The sequence below is a fragment of the Nicotiana attenuata genome, chromosome 5 (assembly GCF_001879085.1).
Source record: "Nicotiana attenuata strain UT chromosome 5, NIATTr2, whole genome shotgun sequence".
Taxonomy (NCBI): domain Eukaryota; kingdom Viridiplantae; phylum Streptophyta; class Magnoliopsida; order Solanales; family Solanaceae; genus Nicotiana; species Nicotiana attenuata.
Window position 1 is genome coordinate 19856651 of NC_031993.1, and position 23356 is coordinate 19880006.

The following is a 23356-nucleotide window of genomic DNA, read 5'->3' on the forward strand; positions in this document are numbered from 1 at the left end:
ACAACCATGGGTTACCAGAGTAGACTTTCTCTATACTTTCCTTGTTTTTAAATACGAATTGAAAGAAATTCCAGCCTACTTCCTTTATCTGCAATCTTGCTGGATTTCCCCAAGCCAAAATCATGGAGTTCTTAACACCTTGGAAGTTTGCTTTTTTATCAGAAATTACCTTTCCGAGCAAACTTACTTCACAGTCTTTCATACTTGATTGAATATCTAGAAAATCAAGTGCAACAACATCTTTTCTTCTTCAGAAAGGATGAATTTATGCAAGCGGTTAGTTATTTCATCCTCCATCGTTCCAGTAATCTCTTTTAGAATATTTTAGATAGCTATTTCTGTAATCCAGTTGGCTACTACTATAATATAAGACACATGAATATTTAGATAGTATTTGGTAGATAAAAAATAAAGTTACAGAAAGATAAGTTAAAAAAGATTAATGCATCAGTTGCGATCGGTTATTTTAGGATGTGAATGAAGAACGTGGATAGAGAATTATGGATAAGGTGGGTTTTCAGCAGTTATCTTCAAAGGCTGTAGCCTCATTAAGAGAATAATGCTCTCACATACAGAGAGAAAAAACCCCTCGGTTTAGACGAGGGAACTTGAATTTTATAGTGTCTGATGTCTTGGACGTATCAAATTTATCTTTCCTATAGTTTGGGTTATTCTTGTGTTTGTTTATTCATTCTTTCGGGAATAATCTATGACTACCTGCATATATTCGTGACTGAAATATCTCCATCTTCTTCGGTTCCTCTGTTAGATCTACTTTGAATTTTCCTAGTGTTATCTTTAAAAGTTTTAAAATTTTCATGACTTTGTCATTAAATTCTTAATTTTAGAACCACAAACTTCATAACTTTATCCTTAAGCTCCCAATTAGAGAATCACAAATTACATGATACTATCCTTGAATTCCCAATTGTATAACCATGGACTCTATCCTTGAGTTTGCAGTTGTAAAATCTCAAACTCCATGACAATATTTTTGAGTTTGCAATTATATAACCACGAACTCCATGATGCTATCCATGAGTTCTAATTGCAAAACAATGAACTTCATGATCTTGAGTTTTCAATTATAGAACCACGAACTCCACGATGCTATTCATGAGTTCCAATCCTATAACCACAAACTCAATTATGCTATCCTTGAGTTCTCAATTGTAGAACTATGAACTCTATAGCGCTATCCTTGAATTTTCAATTGTACAACCATGAACTCTATGCCGATATCCTTGAGTTTTCAATTGTAGAACCACGAACTCCATGACGCTATTCTTAAGTTTTCATTTGTATAACCATGAATTCCATGACGCTATCCTTTAGTTTTCAATTGTAGAACCATGAACTCCATGATGCTATACTTGAGTTTTCAATTGTATAACCACGAATTTTATGATGCTATCCTTGAGTTTCCAATTATATAACCACGAACTCCATGATGCTATCCTTGAGTTCTAATTGCAAAATAACAAACTTCATGATCTTGAGTTTTTAATTGTAGAACTACAAACTCTACGGTGCGCTATTCTTGAGTTCCAATCTTATAACCACAAACTCCATTATGCTATCCTTGAGTTCCAATTGTAGAACTATGAACTCCATGGAAATACCCTTGAATTTTCAATTGTATAACCATGAACTCCATGACGCTATCCTTGAGTTTTCAATTGTAGAACCGCGAACTCCATAACGCTACCCTTGATTTTTTAATTGTATAACCACGAATTCCATAATGCTATCCTTGAGTTCCCAATTATAGAACCGCGAACTCCATGATACTATCCTTGAGTTCCAATTCTATAACCACAAATTGCATGATGCTATCTTTGAGTTCCCAATAATAGAACCACGAACTCCATGAATCCTTGAGTTATCAATGGTTGATCTACAATGTCCATGACTATATTCTTGAGTTCTCAATTGTAGAACCGCAATATTTATGAATCTATTCTTATGTTCTCAATTATAGAACCACAATGTCCATGACTATATTCTTGAGTTCTCAATCGTAGAACCGCAAAGTTCATGACTCTATACTTGGATTCTCAATTGCAAAACAAAAAAGTTCATGGCTCTATCCTTGAGCTCTCAATTATAAAACTAAAAGTTCATGACTCCATCCTTGAGTTCGCAGTTGTAGAACCACAAAATTCTATGACTCTAGTTCTCAATTGTAAAACCACAAAGGCTAATTAGTTTTGAGGTGATGCTAATCGTAAGAAATGGCTATTTGCCCATTTTATCCAATACCGTATGGGAAATAAACATTATTTGCATCCCTTAACTTTGCTTTAAAATTAAACTTTCTCCTTAACTTTGAACAGTAGAAAATTTTCCCTTCATATGTCAATTTTCTTTTTAAATACCTATTTTAGCCTTACTTATCAATCTTTGTCTTGCATAGATAGATGATTTAACAAGTGAAGGGCAAAATATACATTATACATTATACATTGTAGGATAAGAGGGAAAGAATGTCTATTATTCAAAATTGAGGAGAAAGTTTAATTTTAAAATAAAGTTAGGGGTATAAATGTTTACCCAAAAAAAAAAAATCATTGGTTAATTTTTATGCAAATATTTCCATTTTTATCCTTGTACAAAAAGTACATGTCTGTATTTTTCATATATTTCTTTTTTTCCTTTTTAAGTTTTTGGCAAATAATAAATTTTACACACAGGCCTAAGCAAATGTAAGCCCCATTTGGCTATTTGCCACCAACTCCAAGAATTGGACATGGCTACTTTCGCAGTGTCATCTGGGACTATAAATTCCTTAACACGAACCCTGCCATTACCAAAAAATACGAAACCCCTTTCTCTTTTCTCCCTTTCTCTTTCCCTCACTCTCAAAGCATCTAAAACTACCCTAAGAGCTTCTTCCATGTCTTACGATAAACAACTTGCTGCTGCCAAGAAAGCTGCTTCCCTCGCTGCTCGCCTTTGCCAAGTAATTTTCTGCTCATTATTTTAGCTTCTTTTTTGATGGTTGTGTTTAAATGTGTTTGAATTGTAAGTTCAGGTTTAATTTTGTTGTGAAGTGGTGCTTATGTGAATGTGAAATGGAGAAAGATCCTATCGTTATTTCTCTTTCTGATAAATATTCCTAGTGATTAATGACAGAGGCAGATTACTATTTGAACTTGATGAATTTGATTCTTGATATTGAACTTATTGGACATTTGAAATTATGGTTTCAAATCTAATATTTGTTGGAATTTCAATGGGTTTTTATATCTATATCTATGCTCCGCAGAGCTGCATCCACGCAAGCTAATGCGGACACAACTCTTATAAAAAAGAAAAGATTTTATTTTAGTTTTTCTTACATTTTAATACCCTTAAAATGGTAGTATGAGACATGAAGTTTCAGATAATTTGGGAGCTAAACGCTCCTTCCCCATATGGAGTTTGTAGCCCAAAGGCAATCGTTGATTGAACTGTATCTTTTTGTGTTAGTTGACCTAAGCCTCACCCTTACCGCTAGAAGGATCGATGCCTAATTCATTTCTTGATCACGACCCCTTAAGGTTTGCACTCTCTCTTTCGGCAGAAAAAGGTTGCAAGTACCAGAAGTTGAGGAGTAAAAAAAGGTCTTCCCCTTAGACCTTTAGAACTGACCAAGAGAAATAAGACCGGTAGCTAATAGCTCAGAAAGAAAGTTCCCTCGAGCTTTCTTAGTAGTTAGACGAGTGCTCAGATCAAGACCCAAAGACATATGAAGTGCCTGGCCTGGACCAAAAAGAAAGAGCACAAGCATGACTTCCTGGACACGCGTGGGGTGTAGGGATAACCAGGCTATCACTTTTACCAGATATGGGTCCAGACGACCAAAGAGCCCGCCATTTCAAAGTATATGCTTGATAATTGTGTAATGAGATTATTTTTGGTATTTTGTTTTACTTAGGTCGTCTGTTGCATACATAAGAGTTGAGAGTTCTAGGGATGAATATTTGGATGAAAAGCATGGTGTGGATGGTAAACAGGCTTTAGTTTATCTTCAAGAAAGTGAAAAGCGTTCATCTTTGTATAGGAATGAGGGGAACTTTCTAGTACAGGAGCAAAATTCTGCTTCCGAGGAATTAGTTTTGGGGTTTGTTTGTAAAAGTCCGCTTTGATCTAACACCTGAATGTCAGAAATACTCCATATGTCTAAAATAGGATATTAAAGAAGCGAGTAGAGAAGCCCTTTGAAATTTTATAAAATGGCTGATAGAAGTGCTTGCAATGGGCGAATACTAAATTTGATCTACTTTGAGATCAATGGCACTATTTAAAAAATAAGCATAGTGGTTTTTGATCTTAATTAAGAGTGTTTTACTGAAGGTTTTCTGTTTCTTTTCCATTATGTGTTTCTTGAACATCTTTTATAGCAGGGGAATTCTGTAATGTTTAGAATCATCTAAGGTTCCAATTGGCTAGACACGGGCAAGATCAATTCTTTTCATGAGTGTGGTACAAGGTTCGTAACTTGGGTATCTCGTTTTCCTGGTTGGTTTGAAATAGTTTCAGGAAAGGGAATATGCCCAGTGGGAATCCTTCTAATTCATTGGAGTTTCATAATAAAGATTTTTCCTTAAGGTCTGCTGCAAATGGACCTAGAATGGTATTTTATGCTTTTCGTAGAGTCTCCTTTTCTTTTTCCCAAATCTTCAAGAAAGAAAAAGCCCTTGTTAATCACCTTATAGCCTGTAGGTCTTTGAACTGGTACCAGACCATTACCTATCATGAAGCCTTTCTAACTGTATAATTTGCTACCACATTATGCCTCCAAAATGCACAATATCAAACCTTAAAAGCAGCTGTGTATCTGTTCTGAAATCACCACGCTTTCATGCTCTTTTGTAATTTTTTTGGGGTGGGGTGCGGGGTGGGGGTGGGGAGGAGTTGTTCATGGCTCTCACTCTTGCATGAGAAGGTCTCTATTTCCAATTTGATATTATGTTTAAACTGGATTGATTCTGAATTTTTCAGTTCTATCAGCTTTTTTGGCATATTCCTCTGGGCAATTTCTGTATGCAGTCAGCTAACACCTCTTCCTCTATTTTCTGCAGAAAGTCCAAAAAGCACTGTTGCAAGCAGATGTTCAATCGAAGTCTGACAAATCTCCCGTGACAGTGGCTGATTATGGTATAATAGCGCATCTCCTTATGTTCTCATTTTATTTGTGACTCTTCTATTTAACATATCTAACTCAATTTTGAGAGAGTATTCATAATTCCTTCAGCTTATCTTCAGCAATAATCTTTGGCCCAATAATGATGTATGCGGTATAGTTGGTTGATTTTGATGGGAAATATGCTTTATAAAATGACTGATGTGGGGACATCATTCTTGTAATGGTTTTGTAAGACCAGTATTATTGAATAGTTAAGAGAGGGGACCTGTTGGCCTTCATTCGGATGTTGGTCGCATTTATTCTTGTAATTATTACTCCGTTGCTCCACTTTAAGTGGCTTAAATTTAATCTTTTGTCTAATTGACCATCTTTGAAATGAAATGGCTTAAATGTTAAAATTCAAAAGCGATAGTAGGAACTTGTTAAACTGCAAATGTAGTATTAAGTAATCAAGCTTAGTTGCAAAAGGGCTAATAGATTAAGCAAAATTTGATATCAAGTACTCGAAATGCACGATTCCAACTATCATAGTCAATTTAGAATAGTTAAATTGAAAAGTAAGTAAATAATTTTTTAGCCAACTTCCTCTGATGTCCACTTGGGAGTCTCAAATTTTATACTTATTTAGAGAACGGATTAGATTGTCAATTATTGAAGATAATGTTTTCATGTATTGGTACATTTTTATTATGAAAACAGCAAGTTGTTTGGTAGAAAGATGTATGGTCGTATGACTTTTGACTAGTATTAGCTTGTTTAGTAACTAGATAACTTCAACTAAGAGTTACTTATTAGCTTTTAGAAAGTCAATTATATTTTAATGTCTCTAGATCTTTAGCATGTTTGTTTTGCCCTTTCCTGTCACTATGAGCATCTTTTTCTTTGATGTTTATATAGCATGCTTCCAAGAATGAAGATGTAATATGCAGGGACCAGTCTATTTCCTTTGACATTTGGTTCCGTTCTCTCTATGTTCCACCTCCTCTCTGTCTTTCTCATGGAGCAAGATGCTTCTCATTGCTGCATTAAAGAAACTGATGTTCTGCAACTAATATACATCTTATGCTTTTGTTATCATGTTGACGTAGACCCTGCAATTTATTCTCTCCTTTTGAAAATGGCTTACATTTGATTATCAGGCTCACAGGCCGTGGTTAGCGTTGTTTTGCAGAAAGAGTTGGATTCTGCATCATTTTCATTAGTGGCTGAGGAGGTAATGTTTGAACTCTTAGCTATTTAGCATGTTGTGTTTATCTTCGTCTTTTATTCATTAAGATATCATTCAAATGAAACCTTGGAAAGAATTTTTGAAAAGTTGTACACTTTCAACAAAATGATTTGTGCATAGCTAATCTAATTCGAGGCAAGGTATTACTTTTGACGGAAAGATGGCAGAAAATATTGTCAGAGTAACGGAAATGTTAACAATTCTCTCAGCTAATAAAGGATGCATTCTAGGTTTCTTTTCTTGGACTTTCTTCATTTTAGTGACCAGAAATCACACTCAGCACCTCAGGAGGTCAACTATTCCAATTTATTCTGGGCATCACAGCCTCAACCCAAGTGATGAATTGATTATGGACTTGCATATTTTTCCTGGGGCACAATATGTATGAATCAATTTGGTAGTGGAACGATGGTCATGGTATCATCTTTTAACATTTCATGAAATAAGAGCAGTTGAAAGGCTCTCCTTTATTACTTTTTCCCTCCTGTCCATTTTCCTTGAAACATAACCAGCTAATATGTTTGATTTGATGAGCTTCTTTATTCCTAATATCTGATGAAATCTTAAAGGGAAAACCCCAGAGATTTCATAGCAAAACAAAGTTGACTGATTTTGATGTCTTAGGAAGAGTCTTGTCGTTGTCATTACTAGTCTGCCTCTGTTTTAATGTGATGTATCCCTCTTAATTCATTTCTGCTTTGCAGTTTATTATTTATCTGCATATTCATTTCCCCATTTCAGTGGAAAATGTATGTTCTTTGCATCAAATTAAAGGATGGGAGTTCTAAATCTAAGTTTCTCTAGGACTCTGGAGACCTTCGTAAAGAAGAGGGAAAAGAAACATTACAGCGTATCATGAAGCTTGTCAATGAAACACTTGCTAGTGATGAAACATATGGTAATGCTCCGTTATCTGAAGAAGATGTGCTTGCTGCCATTGATAGTGGTAGATCTGAAGGGGGTCCTTCTGGTCAGCATTGGGTGTTAGATCCTATTGATGGTACTAAAGGGTGAGTGGAAATAAGATTTTGCAAGTCAGTTTTTGCTAGATAAAGAAAAGGACTATCCTTGTTTGCAAGTCAGTTAATCTCAATGCAAAAGTATGATATAGGACTTCTCCCTTCTTTATTTAAAAGAAGGGAAACATGATGTGGTTGTGCTAAATGGTACTTTGGGGGAAACAACATCTGTCTGTTAATTGTTCTGTCTTGGCTGAGACCAGATTTTTTTTTTTTTGCTATACCTTGTGATTGCACTAAGCCTTACACTTAGTCTTCGGATTTTCTTAATAGCACTGTTTTTATAATGAGCTTGGCACTCGAAAAATTGATGGAACAAAATATGCTTTGAGACTGTGGTTGGTCTCGAATATGAATAGCTGCAGTTGTTATAGCTCATTGGATTTCGTTAATTGTTTGTCCATCCGAGTGGCTACTGATCCAGTACATATATCATGGCCACGTTTGGCTAGTGTTCACTGCTATCTAAGAATGCATTTCATTTGCTTGGTGATTCTATTGAAAGTACATAATACTAGCGTTGAACTGGAATAATGGGAGAAAATAAGGGCAATAGCAAAATACAAAAGTAAAGGTAGAGGAGTTGAATTAATCTTATTTCAGCTTAATAGCAGTTTACCAGATTTTCAAATTAAGTTTGTGGTAGCTCTCCTTCTCTCCTCACTCAATACCATGACTTCTGCTGCTTGTAGATTTTGAAATTGGTGAAATATGCGTACACTACCCAGTGAATTTATGCCATTACCAGTTGTGATCAACCACAACTGATAACTGGGATGTGCGACCTTGTTCATACAAAACTCTCTATCTCACATGTTTGTAAGATTACTTACTATGTCTATGTCTGAACTTTTGCTTCTTTGATTTCAGGAAAGTACATCTGATTATACAAAACATATTTATGAGCCCTCTAAAAAGGTCTTAATCTTTCTGTAGGTTTGTAAGGGGAGACCAATATGCAATTGCATTGGCATTGCTAGATGAAGGGAAGGCGGTTTTGGGCGTCCTAGCCTGTCCAAATCTTCCATTATCTTCTGTGGCCTCCCACAATCCACAGGATCCTCAAGAAAAAGTTGGTTGCCTCTTTTATGCCCAAGTTGGTTCTGGAACTTACATGCAGTCTCTTGATGGATCTACGCCGATAAAGGTTTCTGTTTGGAGTGTTTAGTAATTTTAACTAACTACTTCAAATCCTGTATACCTTCTCAGCTGAAAGGTTGCTCTATTGTCTTCAGGTGCATGTTACTGATTTAGACAATCCCGAAGAGGCATCTTTTTTTGAATCTTTTGAAGCAGCACATTCTTTGCATGACCTATCTAGCTCCATAGCAAAGGTATGAGTTCTCTTTCAATGTTTTCTTTTATGTTTTTGTTTTCTCTTAGTAATACGTATGACTAAACATCTTTATTCTTCTTCTGTAAACAGAAACTTGGTGTCAGAGCGCCACCAGTTCGAATAGATAGCCAGGCAAAGTATGGTGCTTTGTCCCGTGGAGATGGAGCAATATATCTGCGGTTTCCTCATAAGGGCTACCGTGAGAAAATATGGGATCATGCAGCGGGATATCTTGTTGTTGCAGGTCTATATTATGTTTTGTAAATTTTTTAAATTTATATCTGCTTTTTGCTACACTTGAATCATCACTTATCACCACTATACATGCTCAGATGAATGAAATGAAACAAACGGACCTAGTAGCGCCATAAAATATCTCAAATCTATCAAATGTTTTAACTCAAACCTTGCTCTTTTCTTCACTTGCTAGTATCAGCTGTATAGAAGCAAAACATACCTTCTAATGCTCGTTATCAGTCCTCCTGTCAGAGCATCTCAGGTTCAGAAGTCTCCCTCTCAAGTTTCCAACTCCTTATTCACATGAGAGATCAGGTCGCACTTTTTTGGCAGATCGGATTGTATACTTGAATTCTCTCTTGCCCAGTTTATGTTACTCTACCACTTTGTTTTCTTCTGCTCTTTTCATCAGTTATCCTTGGTTTCACTTGGCCTTGCTTTTGAACACTCTGCCACTTGATGATTCACTTTCATCCAGGTTCCTTGATCTCGAACCTAATTAAGATAGTCACCAATCCTTGAAAAGTACATATCCTAATAAAAAAAATAATGTGTAAGCCACCTCATGTAGCTTGAAAGGTTTTTAGTTTTCCTATATCCGGCCCGGATAATCCGGGCAAAAAGCCTTTCTCTCAGCCTTGTGATTTATGTTTCATTTGAAGTTAATGAGGCAGTTAAACGAACATTTGCACATATTGGTTCACTTGGCAACACTCATCATTACTGAGGAAATTTTTGAATGCAAAATCTCATAAAATTGAGCTACTTCGGATGGGCTAAATTAGAAGGTCTGACAAATATAGCTACTTTGAATCGGCCAAAGTGGTTGATATTTTTTTATGGGATCTTTACACAAATAGATGGACGGATTCATTGTTTACTTTTCCTAGCTATTATAGATTTTAAACTGATTGTACATGGTTATACACATATTATACATGGATTATATATCCGCATGCTATTTTTAGTTTAAGCGGTTGGGTGGACGCTATGTAGGTTAATTCTTTATTTTTTAATGCTACACATTGTAATTTATTCTTTTTAGGCCACCTTTTTTCAAAGGTTAAGCTAGCATTTTTTTGCTAATCATAAGATATATGTCATCTAATTTTTTTTGCTAATCATAAGATATATGTCATCTAATTTTCAGAAGCTGGAGGTGTAGTCTCAGATGCTGCAGGAAACCCGTTGGACTTCTCCAGGGGAAGATACCTTGATTTACACGAAGGCATTATTGTTACCAATCAAAAGCTGATGCCTGCTCTCCTAAAGGCTGTTACAGAGTCTTTGAATGAGAAATCTTCGTCCTTATAATAATGATTAAACCAATAAGCGTAAACTGCAGCTATCTTCGTGTACATGTACACAACTTTTGCGCACAGAATGGTACCTCAGCTGCTCATTTTTCACCTGTTTTCTTGCTTTTACACATTTCATTCTGATATTACTTTGATTGTTGTCAACTCAGCCTGATGAATTTCATTTTTCCTTTTTTTCTGAATGTAATTTGTGCTGTTTGTTGTTAAAGAACTCATTCCATTTATTCCTCAAATTTTCCAGTTTCATCATTCATAAGTTTTTACTACTTTCATAGGTTTAAAAAAAGGTGAAGAGGCTAGTAACCATTGTATTTTTCATGTTACTACTTTCATATTTTCACGCTAAAAACGGTTGGGTGGGCAGCTACTTTCATAGATTGGTCCCTCTTGAGAGCAACCATTTTCATTATGAAAATGTTGAGTTAAAACAACTTTGCTGGTTACATTAGCTATCAATTTAATCAATGATATTTTGCATTTTCATATAATAACTTAGCACCAAAAATGAAGAAAAAATTATAAGGGAAAATACACAAGCAGTTTCAACTAGATAGGAACATCAGTAGGATAATCCTGCGGGTGTCTTCTGATTGTTTCACGAGTGAATGTTTCCTGTTCTTGGAGGTTTGCTGGAGGAACATCATATACATCTGTAAATACATGCTTAATTGGAGGCTTCTCTGTTTTTTCTGCAACTTGAATGGCTTCCAATACCTGTAGCACAATGAAAGCGAGTTAAAAAAAAAACCCAACTGTTTGATCTCTTTTCTGCTACCCAACAACAACAAAGTTGTGATCGGCTATATGAAATCCTTACTGTCCGTGTCGCTCCATTTAAGCCCGTCTCAGTTTAATATTACAAGAACTTAGTTTTCCTATCACCATAAGTTATCCATATTTTCTACTAGCATATACCAATGATTCGTGTCTAGAAATACTTTGATAATTTTCTGCTTTAGAAAGCTATACATGAAACAACAAATTAGTCTTTCAAGTTTTTCTCTTAGAGCAGAAATTACCTGCTTCCTGATATTATTGCGAAGTTCAGACTCAGCCTGAGCGCTCCACCAGCCTTCTCTTTCAATCCATTTCCTGAATCTAGTTACTGGGTCTCTTTCCCTTCTCCACCATTCGATTTCGTTAGCTGGACGATATTTGGTTGAGTCATCTGAGGTTGAGTGATGTCCTGCTCTATAGGTAAGGGCCTGTTGAACGTCAAAATGTCTGTTAAACTCTAAATATCAGCAACGAACAACATTTCCAAAACTAGCATAGCAAATAAAACAGGTGATTTTTTATATCTAGGTCTCAGTTCCAAACTAGTTGGAGTCAGCTATATGAAGACTACTTATGTTCGCAAAAACAATAATGTTACCTCAATAAGAACAGGTTTGTGTTCATTAATAGCCATCTTCCGTGCCTCATGGACAGCAGCAAAAACAGCAAGAGCATCGTTACCATCCACACGGATACTACGAATTCCATAGGCCTCTCCTCTGGTAACAACACCATCACCTAACAAGTTATCATAAATAGATGTCTAATTAAGTAGCCAATAACAAATAATAGTAGCAAACAATTGAGCAGCCAAGAGAGGCACCTACTTCGAAACTGGTCACTAACAGGCGTACTTATTGCAAAACCATTGTTCCGGCAGAAATAGATGACAGGCGCGTCTAAGACCGCGGCAAAGTTCAGAGCAGCATGGAAATCTCCCTGAAATGACACCAATGAATTTTAGGGGGAAGAACATCAACAAAATTGTAGCACTATCTGTCAAAATCTGAGTATGTGCATAGTACTGCAAATGATTAGCTAGATTATTAAGGTTATTCCTAGCCCCTGAGGATCCTAGATAGTTAATTACAGTATTACAAGTCATCAAATATGCAAAAATCATTACCGTACTAGAGCCTCCATCGCCAAAATATACAATTGTACATGCATCTTTCGCGTCCATCTTCAGAGCGTAGGCAGCACCAACAGCATGTGGAAGCTGAGTACTGAAGCAAAATCACCACTACTCTTCATCAACTATTTACTTCATACAAATCACAGTAAAGATGTTTGAAAATCTTAAAGTAGCGTAGCAGTACAAAAGCGTGAGTATCTTACGCTACTGTTGATGCAACTGTAATATAATTGTGCCTATTAGATCCATAATGGATAGGCATCTGCCTTCCTTTTCCATAATCGTCTTTATTTCCAAACAACTGATTGGCAAATTCTTGAATAGTAAACCCTCTCCATAATAGAACTCCAGGCTCCCTATACTACAATGACAAAAAGAAAATCATTGACATTACTGGTCAAATCATTGGACAAGTGAAAAATCTGAAGATTTCAGTTAAAATGTGCTTTTATCTCATGAAAAATCTGAAGATTTCAGTTAAAATGTGCTTTTATCTCATGATTATCCAAAATTGAGGTAACAAAAGCTATTTACCGCAGAAAGTCTATAAAAATCAATCTCAACTAGCATCAATTTGGCATTTATTTGAGAAGATTTGAAGTTCAACATATGGAAGTCAACAAATAAAGATGTTTTCCAAAATGCACCTGGTGAACAAGTCTGAGTTTAATGGTAAACGACGCCTATGGTTGAGACAGATGATCCAAGGCAAAAATTTATATCTATGCTATTTCTTTAGAAAATTGGAAATCACTTTTGGCTAAAACTAAAAATCTCGACTTATTCGCCAAGCAGAATCTTCTTATTGCTTCGCACAAACTCCTACTGATGTTGGAGAAAAGAAATTTGACGATTTGTACTAGAAGAAAGAGACAGAGAACTAGAATACTAGTAAATGGATATTCAACGCTAGATTGAAGTCATTCAAAGAAACTCAATTGGACACGGTGCACAAAATGTATAATCAACACTTCACATATTTGTTATCCGAATTTTTACATCTTTAGTTCTATAAAATGTGACTTTTGCATACTATATGTAAGTTTGTGTGCTCGACGACTAACCTGTGGAAAGATGAAATCATCCATCCTAAGTGCTGCAGCTGATGCAATGTTGATAGCTTCTTCCCCAAGTGTGGTAACATAGAAAGATATTCTTCCTTGTCTTTGTGCTTCGTAAAAGATTGTATCCATTGTTTGAAGAGTGACCATATCAGTATACATTTTCAATGCAACTTCCTTGTCAATCTGACCAAGATGAATGCCAAACGATCGATAAGATATAAGCATTCCTCTGTTGAATCTTGATTGCAAAGTTTAAGCTTGCTTAAATATATATATTTCTATTACCTGTACGAAATTGCTAGTCATGGGATAACCATCATCGTCAAGGACCCTGTAGCAGTGTACTCTCTCCTCCCTCGTTTCAGGAATAAAGTTCAAATGTGAGGTGAATTTGACTTTGAATCCAGGGAAATTGAGGACCTATATATCCAAAGGAAAGTTTATGATCATTGATATTCGAAAGAGGATATATGCATCATCTCGAAATATCAACCTGTGGATGAAGCTAATGAAATAACTGGTGAAGATCCTTTTTATCAATCTGAGGACGTAGCTAATGGAATAACTGGTGAAGATCATTTTCATATTTTGTTAGTACCGGTTAACACCTATAGAGGATATTGATGTGATATTTAGAGAACTCGAAGGGGAGCCTTGGCGTAACTGGTAAAGTTGCTGCCATGTGACCAGGAGGTCACGGATTCGAGCCGTGGAAACAGCCTCTTGCAAAAATTCAGGGTAAGGCTGCGTACAATAGACCCTTGTGGTCCGGCCCTTCCCCAGACCCCGCGCATAGCAGGAGCTTAGTGCACCGGGTGCCAGATTTAGAGAACTCCCATTTGTTTAAAAAGACAAATTGTTTAGTATTGCTATGAAATAGAGCAGGATGAATACAGAAGATTCATATGGCTGACTGTAACTAATTTGGAATTCAGTGATTGTTGATTCATTAACTTGTTGAGATCTATAAGACGTATTAGAGAATGATAAAGAACAGTATCTCTCCTAAGACATAGTATTAGTCTGTTTATTTGTAACTCTTTGACTATTTAAACTAAGAAGATGTTATGTAATGAAATCAGTTTATAAACATAATCAGATAAGCAAGTCCTGTTGTTTATCGACGTGAAGAGAGTATGAAATGCTAAGGAGGCAACTCAAGGGGCAATCTTTTAGTTGAATTGAACCTTAACTAATTAGCAGCCACAATTTTAAGCTAAGATGGTCTCCCATTCTCGCACGACACGGCACATAGAAAAAGATAAGAACAAGACTATATCCTAAATATGAGTTGAAAACAATTACGTATTAAATAAATAAAAAGTATATTTTCTCTAATAAATTTTAGATGAAATGGTAATGCAACTTTAAATATATTTGCTCGAGTCTCACTATCACTTATTATAAAAAAGAATTTTCATGTGCTTGGCCATAAAAAAAGGAATTGCACGTTGAGGGAGGGTGATAGACAATAATTAAGTACTGTAAATAAGAAGAGAGAATATTCAAAAGATGATAAATCAAAGTTGAAAGGAAGAAAAGAGGAAAACATGTATATACCTGGGAATTATTGTCAATGCTGTGCATGTTATTCAGCTGTGTTTCAGCTTTGGTTGATTCAAAACGGCGAAAAGCGAATTGGGGAGGATAGAATCCAAGAATTCGTAATGGGTGTCTCAGATTTGGCGATATAAGTGTATGATTATGATGAACAGAATGTGAACCCAAAAAACCCATCTTGGGTTTCAAACAGACCAACTTTCTTGATTTTGAGAAGAACAGAGCCATCGCAATGTTTCTTTCTGTGTGTGTGTGTGAGAGAGAGGGAGAGGGAGAAGCTTTAAGGGAATGTTGGAAGAGAAGGAGAGACGAAAAGGTCAAAACAGAAGTTTAGGCGTAAGCAAAGCAACGAGCTTCATTGTCAGTGAGATTCCATGTGGAAATTGGATTTTCTTAAAAAGATATTATCATATTCGTAAGATGACAAGATTGATATTGACTCTATTTCACTTTCCGCCCCTTGAAATTTGAAAGATAGTAAATCTTGCCTCCTTAATAATTTATTATGATCATTTAACTCTATTGGCCTTAGGAGGTTTAGATTGATATAGTTAGGTACGGTAAAAACTTTGAGGGTGATTGGATTGACTTATAAAAAGTAGCTTTTAAGTTAAAAGCCAAAAGTCATAAGTTTGTAATACCCAATTTTTGACTTTTTGGCTTTTGGCTTATTTTTGTACTCTTTATACCTAAAGTAAGTGTTTTTAAGCACTTTTTATCATTGCCAAACACCATACAAACTAAAAAAATGCTTAAAAACCAAGAAGCACTTAAAATAAGTCAATCCAAACACCCTCTTTATCTGCTTCTAGGGTTATTTTGGTAAATATCGGATACTCCATTATTTATCAATTAAAAGTTTACGGTACAGGACAAATAAATAAATAGGAGAATTGAGCAACACGATCTCAACTCCTTTACCCTCTGTCTCTTGTGCGAGCTAGGGGTGCTTATCGGGCGGATTATTACGCTTAACATTTTGGCTTATCAGCTATCGGATTATAAATATAGTAATTCATTAGCCATCCAATAAATAGCGGGCAGATTGGTATCGGATTAACGATTATCAGGCGGTTTATCGGCTAAATCAAATAGAAAAGTTTTGAACCCTAGTTCTTTTGGTTGCATAGCTAAGAATTTTTTATAGCAAGTTGTCAGATTTAATTACTACTTCTATAAAGCACTAAAAGGAAGTGTCTTTTATCCCTTACTCTTCAGGACAACCGTACAATTAAGGAATATGTATACCAACAATAGAAGAAGAAAGAAAGACGCACGTAACTTCTTAACATACATCATTTTGAGTACATGCTTTGCAATATACGGTAAACATAACATGTTTTAACTGCAAAAGAAAGGGGAAACAATAGTTGGGAATTCACGAAAGAGCACCTTGGAGTTTCCGAGAGTACCTTAAGGTTTCAAAAATTATTTGATATACATAGGGGTAAAAGTATAAAAATAAAAAAAATTAACGGGTTAACGGTTTATCCGATAAGGAAATTGAGTAATCCACTCCCAATCCGTTAAGCCGTTAATTATAAAATCTCAATCCGTTCACCAACCGTTATCCCGATAACCTGATACCAACAAGCCAATAAACCATTTTTTCGGTTCGGCTAATGGTTACGGTTCGATTTTGAGTGCGAGCTTCTCTATTCCAGTACATATCTGTTATTTCTTTTTATACTACTATCAGAATTAAACTAGATAAAAATCTAGATGTTGTAAGATCCTAGCTAACCTTAGCTTCATAGTTCCTCTATTGAACACTTCTTGAACAATTAATCTAACAATAACAGTTGGGCTCCTCTGTCTATGCTGAAACACTCTAATGTTCCTCTCTTGCCATAGAAAATAAACAGTTGCAGGCAAAAGTAGTCTATAAACCTCTGCTTGTGCACTTCTTCCGTTGTAAAGAGTTGTGGCCCAAATAACCTATGAACGAGGGGTGCAGATAAATTAGTATAATTTGATGTAAAATAGGGGTGCAGATAGATTTTTATCTTTAGGTACTATATTATTAAAGCAAAATGTTTCTCATATATACGAGAAACTGACCAAACTAGTCCCTTTAAGTTTGTCAATTAGATAAGTCAGTTCTTGCAAAAAATTGGAAAATAATCATCCTCAATGTTAAGTTTTACCTAATTATAAAAATGGAAGAGTTTTTTCTTTCATTAGCGGAAAGAATTGATGAGTAGCATATATTAGAGAATAATAGAATATTCATAATTTTGAGCTCATTGTTCTAATAATGTGTGCATAGGTCAAATGAAGCGTATATGTGAGTTAAATGTGTCTCTTTTAGTTACATTTTCACGCTCAAAAGCACTATATTTAAATATTACTTAGTAGAAGGATGTTTTCTATCAATGAATCAGTCTAGGGATTTTTTTTTATATATACGAAATTTTAAACTTATTTATCCGTTTTTGTTTAAGTTTTAAAATTTACACAAAGTAACTAAAGTTTACAAATTATATACAAATGTCACGACTCAAATCGGAGAGCTGCAACGGGCACCCGGTACCTTAGTCAACCCAGTAACAATGTAACGTATCTTTCTTATCATACCATCATGGGTAAATAGGCCAGAAGGGCCGTCATGATATAACCAGAATAAAACATAAGGGAATACTAGATATATGACGACCCAACATAATATATAAGCTTATACATGTGACATAAGAGCCTATAAGGCCGACATGATCATTTGTATGCTCAAAACATAGGCCGACAAGGCCATACAAGTATCCATATACATGATATTTATCTACAAGCATCTAAGAGTGCATAAACGGCATAAAGTTCGGGACAGGGCCCCGCCATACCAATCAATACATGTCCAAATAAGCAACTCCGGAGCAAGTGGAGTGCACCAACACCTTCCGCTAAACTGATAGCCTATTAGGACGACTGTCAACCTGTCTATCGGGACCTGCGGGCATAAAACGCAAGCGTCCCTAGGCAAAAGGGACGTCAGTATAAATAAAGTATCGAGTATGTAAGGCATGAAAGCAGTATATAAAAGGCATGAAAGAAACATGGAGTAAGGAACTCAACCTGTAAGTCTGAATAACTATGTGAATCATGACATTTGTAATGTCATACATATGCGTATAAATGTCATATCATGCATAGGTATATGCGTACATAACATCATCAAGCCTCTGAGGGCATCGCATCATATCATATCGGCCTCTGTGAGCAAAACATCAACGTATACTAGCTGATCAGGTGGTGGTGCGTATATAACGCTATAACTTTTCCCCATACACCATATACATATACTGTACGCGTATATAACGCCATCTGATCATGGGGCAATATACATGTATAAATGAATGCAATGCATAATGAAGTAAGTCAATAAGATCTCTCGGAATGTCATGAGACCCATGAATAGACAAATGGTAGTAGGACATATAGGGAATCAAGAACATAGGCAACCTTAGTACTTCTAAGCTAGCGTTTGGCCATAGATCCCAAATTTATTTTGAAAAATCTGATTTGGGTGAAGTTTGGTTTGAAGATGAAAATGTATTTGGACATACGTTTTCAAAACATATTTTCCAACTTTATTTTGGAAAAAACATGTATATAATTCCCAAGTTTTGGGATTTTGGCCCAAAATCAGCTCAATAGCTGATTTTGGGATTTGAGATTTGGGATTTGGGATTTGGCCAAAACATGGGCAAAATTTATGGCCAAACATGAGTTTTGAAAATAAATCTCAAATTTATTTTGGCAAAACTCATGGCCAAACGGGGCCTAAGAATAGAATCATTTATGATTGTGTGCTTTCTCGCTTCGTGGTATCATATGTATTAACTCCGTTGAGTCCTTACTACCTTCCAAGCAATTCTTTAAACAACTCAACTTAATCTACCATAGCATAAGGATATTCAAAATTAATGCGGAGTAAAGGCTAAGTCTGCAACCTAAACTAGTAGCTCGTTTATGTAAATTTGGGCAGCATCTCCCCTGTAACAAGAGCCTCCTCCAATACCATATAACAAAAACAACAACCAGAGAAGTCCAGCAACATATAAATATCAATAACAAGACACCATATAGCAACAACAAGTCACAACTACTTCACGACGAGCGCCAAGCTCTGATTGGAATCCGTATACCCCATATCACCCCTTATAGATTTCTTACTTCAAATTAACAGTATCATTAACATGATAATGAAGTCATTCATCAATAATTCCAGCCTTATACCATATTTTTATAGCAACGAAAATAATCCACAACTCCAACTATCCTCAATTAGCAACTTTATTCACTAGTTCATGTCTAGTCCATCCATTTAATTTAATCAACATCAAGATAACCTTAAGCACATTCAAGAACACAATATACATACCTCCTACAGTAGCTTCAAGTTAAAATCCAAGTTATATTTAGCTTACAACAGCCCTCAATGGCAATACAACACCATAGAAGTGACTTAAGTTAATCCAAGTATTATCTTGTAGTTTATCATCCTAAAAACTTAACCAACATAAAAGCAAGCTTAAGCACAATTAATAGGCTGTTATACTCACCTTAGCCAGTAGAAAGAACTTGAAATTTCAGCCAAACACAGCCCACAACTATCCTCAATGACAACACAACCTCAAAGAGGTGTTGTTCTTCACTAGAACTAACTTTTGATGTTGAAAAATGGTGTAATCACTTTGGAATCACTTCAAATCCTTATGGTATCTGTTTAGGAGGGTTAGGAGAAGTTTGGAGATGAAGTTGACTCGAAAATGAGAAGAAAATAGGCGTCCAAATCGTTTTTAAAGTGAAGTAGGTCGAGCACCGCCTAAGTGGGTCCCATGGGAGCTGCTGCGTAGTCTCGCGAAAACGCCAATATCTCTCTACTCCGATGTCGTATTGACAGACGGTTTAATGCATTGGAAGCTAGACTCATAGATATTCAATTTGGTAGGTATATCATCCAATAATTCCAAGTATATTGGGATAAAAGCTCAGCTGCATTTAACCTAATTTTCAGCACATTATGAATGTAACTTGTGATGACCTTTGACAACTTTTGTTCCACAACTTGCTCGACTTCAAAACGTAGCACACGACTATCACGACAAAAATAACTTATTGCATAACCTCCTTATCATGTTAAAAATCATAGTCTCACCCCAAAGTACACGTTATAACATTCCAAACTTGTCGACTTTCGACGAAACTTATTTTCTTCAATTGGTTTAGCTTCTACGCTTTCCAACCCTCTTGGTACTTCTTATTCATGATCTTAAATATTTGTAACCTCCAAGATAACATGATTAACTTACTTTATATGCTTCCAAATATAATCTTATTTCTGAGTTTACATCAACTGACTTACGACATACTCTCACGTATAAAAACATGGGGTGTAACAACAAAATCCGGTAAAAATCTACAATTTACCTGCAATTTAAATACAATATTTGTACAAAATCTAGTAAAAATTTATAATTTACATACAATTTATATAAAACTTGTATACAATTATGTTAGTTGTATTACTGTGCATGGCGTTTCAACACCCGACATACAAAATATATACAATTTATTTTCTGTCTTCTTCTTCTTCTTCTTCTTCACCAAATTCTCTCAAAATTGAGATTAAACTCCAAAGGATATTCTAAATCATTTTTTTTTTATTTTATGTGAAATATTACGATAACAACAAAATTAATTTACATCCTAAAGAGCCTCTAGTGCTCTGCCACCTTCTAGGAAGGGTACTTAAGCCACTAGATCTCAAAACAAACAGCAGAATTCTAGTTACATAGTTTCTGAATCAACAATTTCGAGCTCTCAATCATTTGCAACAACACCAACTCAAACCAAAGATAATTCTGCAAAATTTGATTTTTGGATTCAAAGCTGCCAAACTTTTTAATCGCTGCCAAAAAAGAAACTTATTTAACATGCTACGCGCTCCCCTGCCCATCCTTTTGTTCTCTGTGTATGAATTGGAGAACGTAGAAAATTTCTAATCCAAATTCTGCACTACATTCTTTAAGATAATAAATGCCGAAATTTTTCATTCATCAGCATGAGGTACTAAGATTTGCTAGCTGCTATATTCATTTGCGTAGCATTTTTCACTTGGCTTTTACACAATTTTAGGACTTGGTGGAGGGAAAACTTTCTTGTTACATGTAACGATCAATTTTGGACGAAAATATACTGTTTATATTCAGTTGGGTGGAATGGGGAGGAGGAAGAAAAGTGAGATAAAATAAAGATCGGAGTTTAATACATTATTCTGTATATAAACAGTAAATTGTGTATATGCTAATATAATTAAGTGATAACTCCTTTAGGAAGGGTAAATAAGTTTGTAATGTACTATAGATAGGTAAAAATCTCCATATTTATTCTGTTTATACCCAATAGTTCATTAGGGTTGCTTGAAGGCTAATTTACCCTAAAATCTAACTACACATATAAAAGGGGTTACACATATTCCCTTTGAAAGCATCTTAGAAATCCCATAAACTCTTGGGATATTCACAGAGAAATTATCTCAAGTTCTATCAATTCATGGAATATGCACAAAGAGATCAAGACATCAAATGTTGTCTTATTCAAAGCTGTCGAAGTGATCAAGAGATGTTCTTTCTTTTTATGGATACATCCCAAGGAAGTACGCATCATCCTACGTTCGAGAAGTACGCTGTTTAAACCTCGAATCACGAAGAACAATTCGAGAGAAGAATCAAGGGAGCAAACAGACCCACAATGACTCACGATTGGTTAATAAAATTACTTTTCCTCATATTTTTTTTTTTTGTGATTGCTGTTTATTTTCCATACTTTAAAATTTACTGCAAACAAGGTCATTTTAGAAACTTTATCATTCTCACTTTGGTTATTGGAGTTAAGCGTCAAAGGAAATATTAGTGGGGGTAAAGCCATCGTAAAAATCCTTTCTTTTAGGGAGCAAAATGAAATACAAACGAAATAAGGGCAGTACTACTACTAAATAATATATTCATCATACACATGGATATTCGGAAAAATAAAATCATCCACATGGATAAGAAGAAGATCGTGGCAATTACTTGTATTCGTTTTCTGCCCTTATCTTTTGCTTTAAAAGTATAGTTTAGTTCCATGATCCAAATATATCTGCAGTCAAAGGTCCGCAACAACAGCCTTCAAGCAAGGGAATATGTCCGTGTGTGAGTTAATAGGAATTGACGATTGGATAGCGGGAAGAGTAAACGGATAATCAATTACTATACCCAGAATTTAAGGAATTCAAATGTCCATGTGAACAATAATTTATGAAAATGTTCAAAAGAAGACCAAACAGGGCTTATTTTACAACATTCTCCACTTTTTAAAGGCGCTTGACCCCCCCCCCCCAAAAAAAAAGAAAAAAAGAAAAAAGGCGCTTGACAAATAAAATAAAATCCCACTGTTATAAAATAAAGATTGTAAAGTAAATAAATCGAAGACAAGTATAGAGAGAGAGATTGATGTATTATTCAACTTCAAACTCATGTATATAATGAACTGAAATCTCCTCTATTTATAGAAGAAAGGAAGCTGCTGTGTAAGCTGCTACTGCAAGCTGTTGTGTAAGCTGCTTGTAAGCTTGATGGGGTTACAGTACCTTAGCTTTATGTTTTGATGATCTAACAAACTTACTGTCAAAGAACCAGATAAGGAACCTGACACACTTAGTTCACAACTCAAATCAACGGACTTCAGCTTATGAGAGTTGCTATGACTTCAGAAGATAGAGAATCAACACAGGGACCTGATACCCTTGTGTTTTCCTGACAGCAGTACGAAGTTAACTGTCTACAGCTGGAAAGTGACTGTCTGCACTGTACACAAAAACAGTGCAACACAGTTCTGTAGTCACTTCTCATTTGACCCACCAAGTGATTACATCATTCAAGTGATGTCATTCATGTTGACATTAAATATTACAACAAAACATCACTTGAACACTTGAGAATTCGTTCAAGCACTTAAACCGTTTTGCCTGCCAAGCATTCAATTCTCAAGTGCATCAAGAACAAAGAATAACACTACTACGGACCAGTTACTACAACAAGTATTTTGTATGTCCTTAGTTGAGTTGTAACTTTGTAATTGTTCTTCATTGTAATTCCTACTTTGCTTATCTAGAAGGGTGATTCAGGAACCCCTTGTAAAGCATAAACCTTTAGTGTTTGTGTCGTGACTAGAGTTAGTCATGAGTTGAAGTCTTTGTAATAAGTGTATTGCAAAGTGACTTGTAATAGGTGTATTACAAGTTAGTGAGGGATTAAGTGTTTAATTCCTAGATTGCATAGGTTGTAACCTAAAGTTGCTCATAGTGAAGTTGAAATTCTACCAGTGTAGGTCGTGGTTTTTTATCCCCTTGAGCAGGGATTTTTCCACGTAAAAACTCCATGTTCTCTTTACTTACTGTTATATTAGCATTCTCAGTGGAAACTCATATAGGACCTGGTTTCTATATAGTTTGGTGGACTCATATATTCTATCAATTGGTATCAGAGCTGGTTCTTTCTATCAGGTTAACAC

General features: G+C 35.5%; 2 protein-coding genes across 2 annotated transcripts; one reads left to right on the top strand and one right to left on the bottom strand.

The window, feature by feature from the left end:
• Positions 2696-10516, top strand: LOC109225448 (SAL1 phosphatase-like). The gene is made up of 8 exons (XM_019390119.1): positions 2696-2962; positions 5067-5142; positions 6271-6344; positions 7164-7369; positions 8315-8525; positions 8614-8712; positions 8805-8958; positions 10102-10516. The coding sequence occupies exons 1-8, from the start codon at positions 2750-2752 to the stop codon at positions 10263-10265; spliced, it is 1197 nt and encodes a 398-aa protein (XP_019245664.1). The 5' UTR covers positions 2696-2749; the 3' UTR covers positions 10266-10516.
• Positions 10648-15196, bottom strand: LOC109225449 (2-oxoisovalerate dehydrogenase subunit alpha 2, mitochondrial-like). Its single transcript, XM_019390120.1, has 9 exons — positions 14807-15196; positions 13532-13666; positions 13247-13429; positions 12386-12543; positions 12174-12273; positions 11875-11986; positions 11646-11785; positions 11290-11475; positions 10648-10984 (listed from the first exon to the last, which is right to left on the bottom strand). The coding sequence occupies exons 1-9, from the start codon at positions 15032-15034 to the stop codon at positions 10817-10819; spliced, it is 1410 nt and encodes a 469-aa protein (XP_019245665.1). The 5' UTR covers positions 15035-15196; the 3' UTR covers positions 10648-10816.

What these genes read in the sequence shown, in the direction of transcription:
- LOC109225448 (XM_019390119.1), top strand. Translation starts at nt 2,750, where the DNA reads ATGGCTACTTTCGCAGTGTCATCTGGGACTATAAATTCCTTAACACGA. An exon ending in CCTATTGATGGTACTAAAGG is followed by an intron (nt 7,370 to 8,314) that starts GTGAGTGGAAAT and finishes ATCTTTCTGTAG; the next exon opens with GTTTGTAAGGGGAGACCAAT. An exon ending in GGGATATCTTGTTGTTGCAG is followed by an intron (nt 8,959 to 10,101) that starts GTCTATATTATG and finishes TCTAATTTTCAG; the next exon opens with AAGCTGGAGGTGTAGTCTCA.
- LOC109225449 (XM_019390120.1), bottom strand. Translation starts at nt 15,034, where the DNA reads ATGGCTCTGTTCTTCTCAAAATCAAGAAAGTTGGTCTGTTTGAAACCC. An exon ending in ACAGTTGCATCAACAGTAGC is followed by an intron (nt 12,274 to 12,385) that starts GTAAGATACTCA and finishes ATTTTGCTTCAG; the next exon opens with TACTCAGCTTCCACATGCTG. An exon ending in GCGATGGAGGCTCTAGTACG is followed by an intron (nt 11,987 to 12,173) that starts GTAATGATTTTT and finishes GTGTCATTTCAG; the next exon opens with GGAGATTTCCATGCTGCTCT.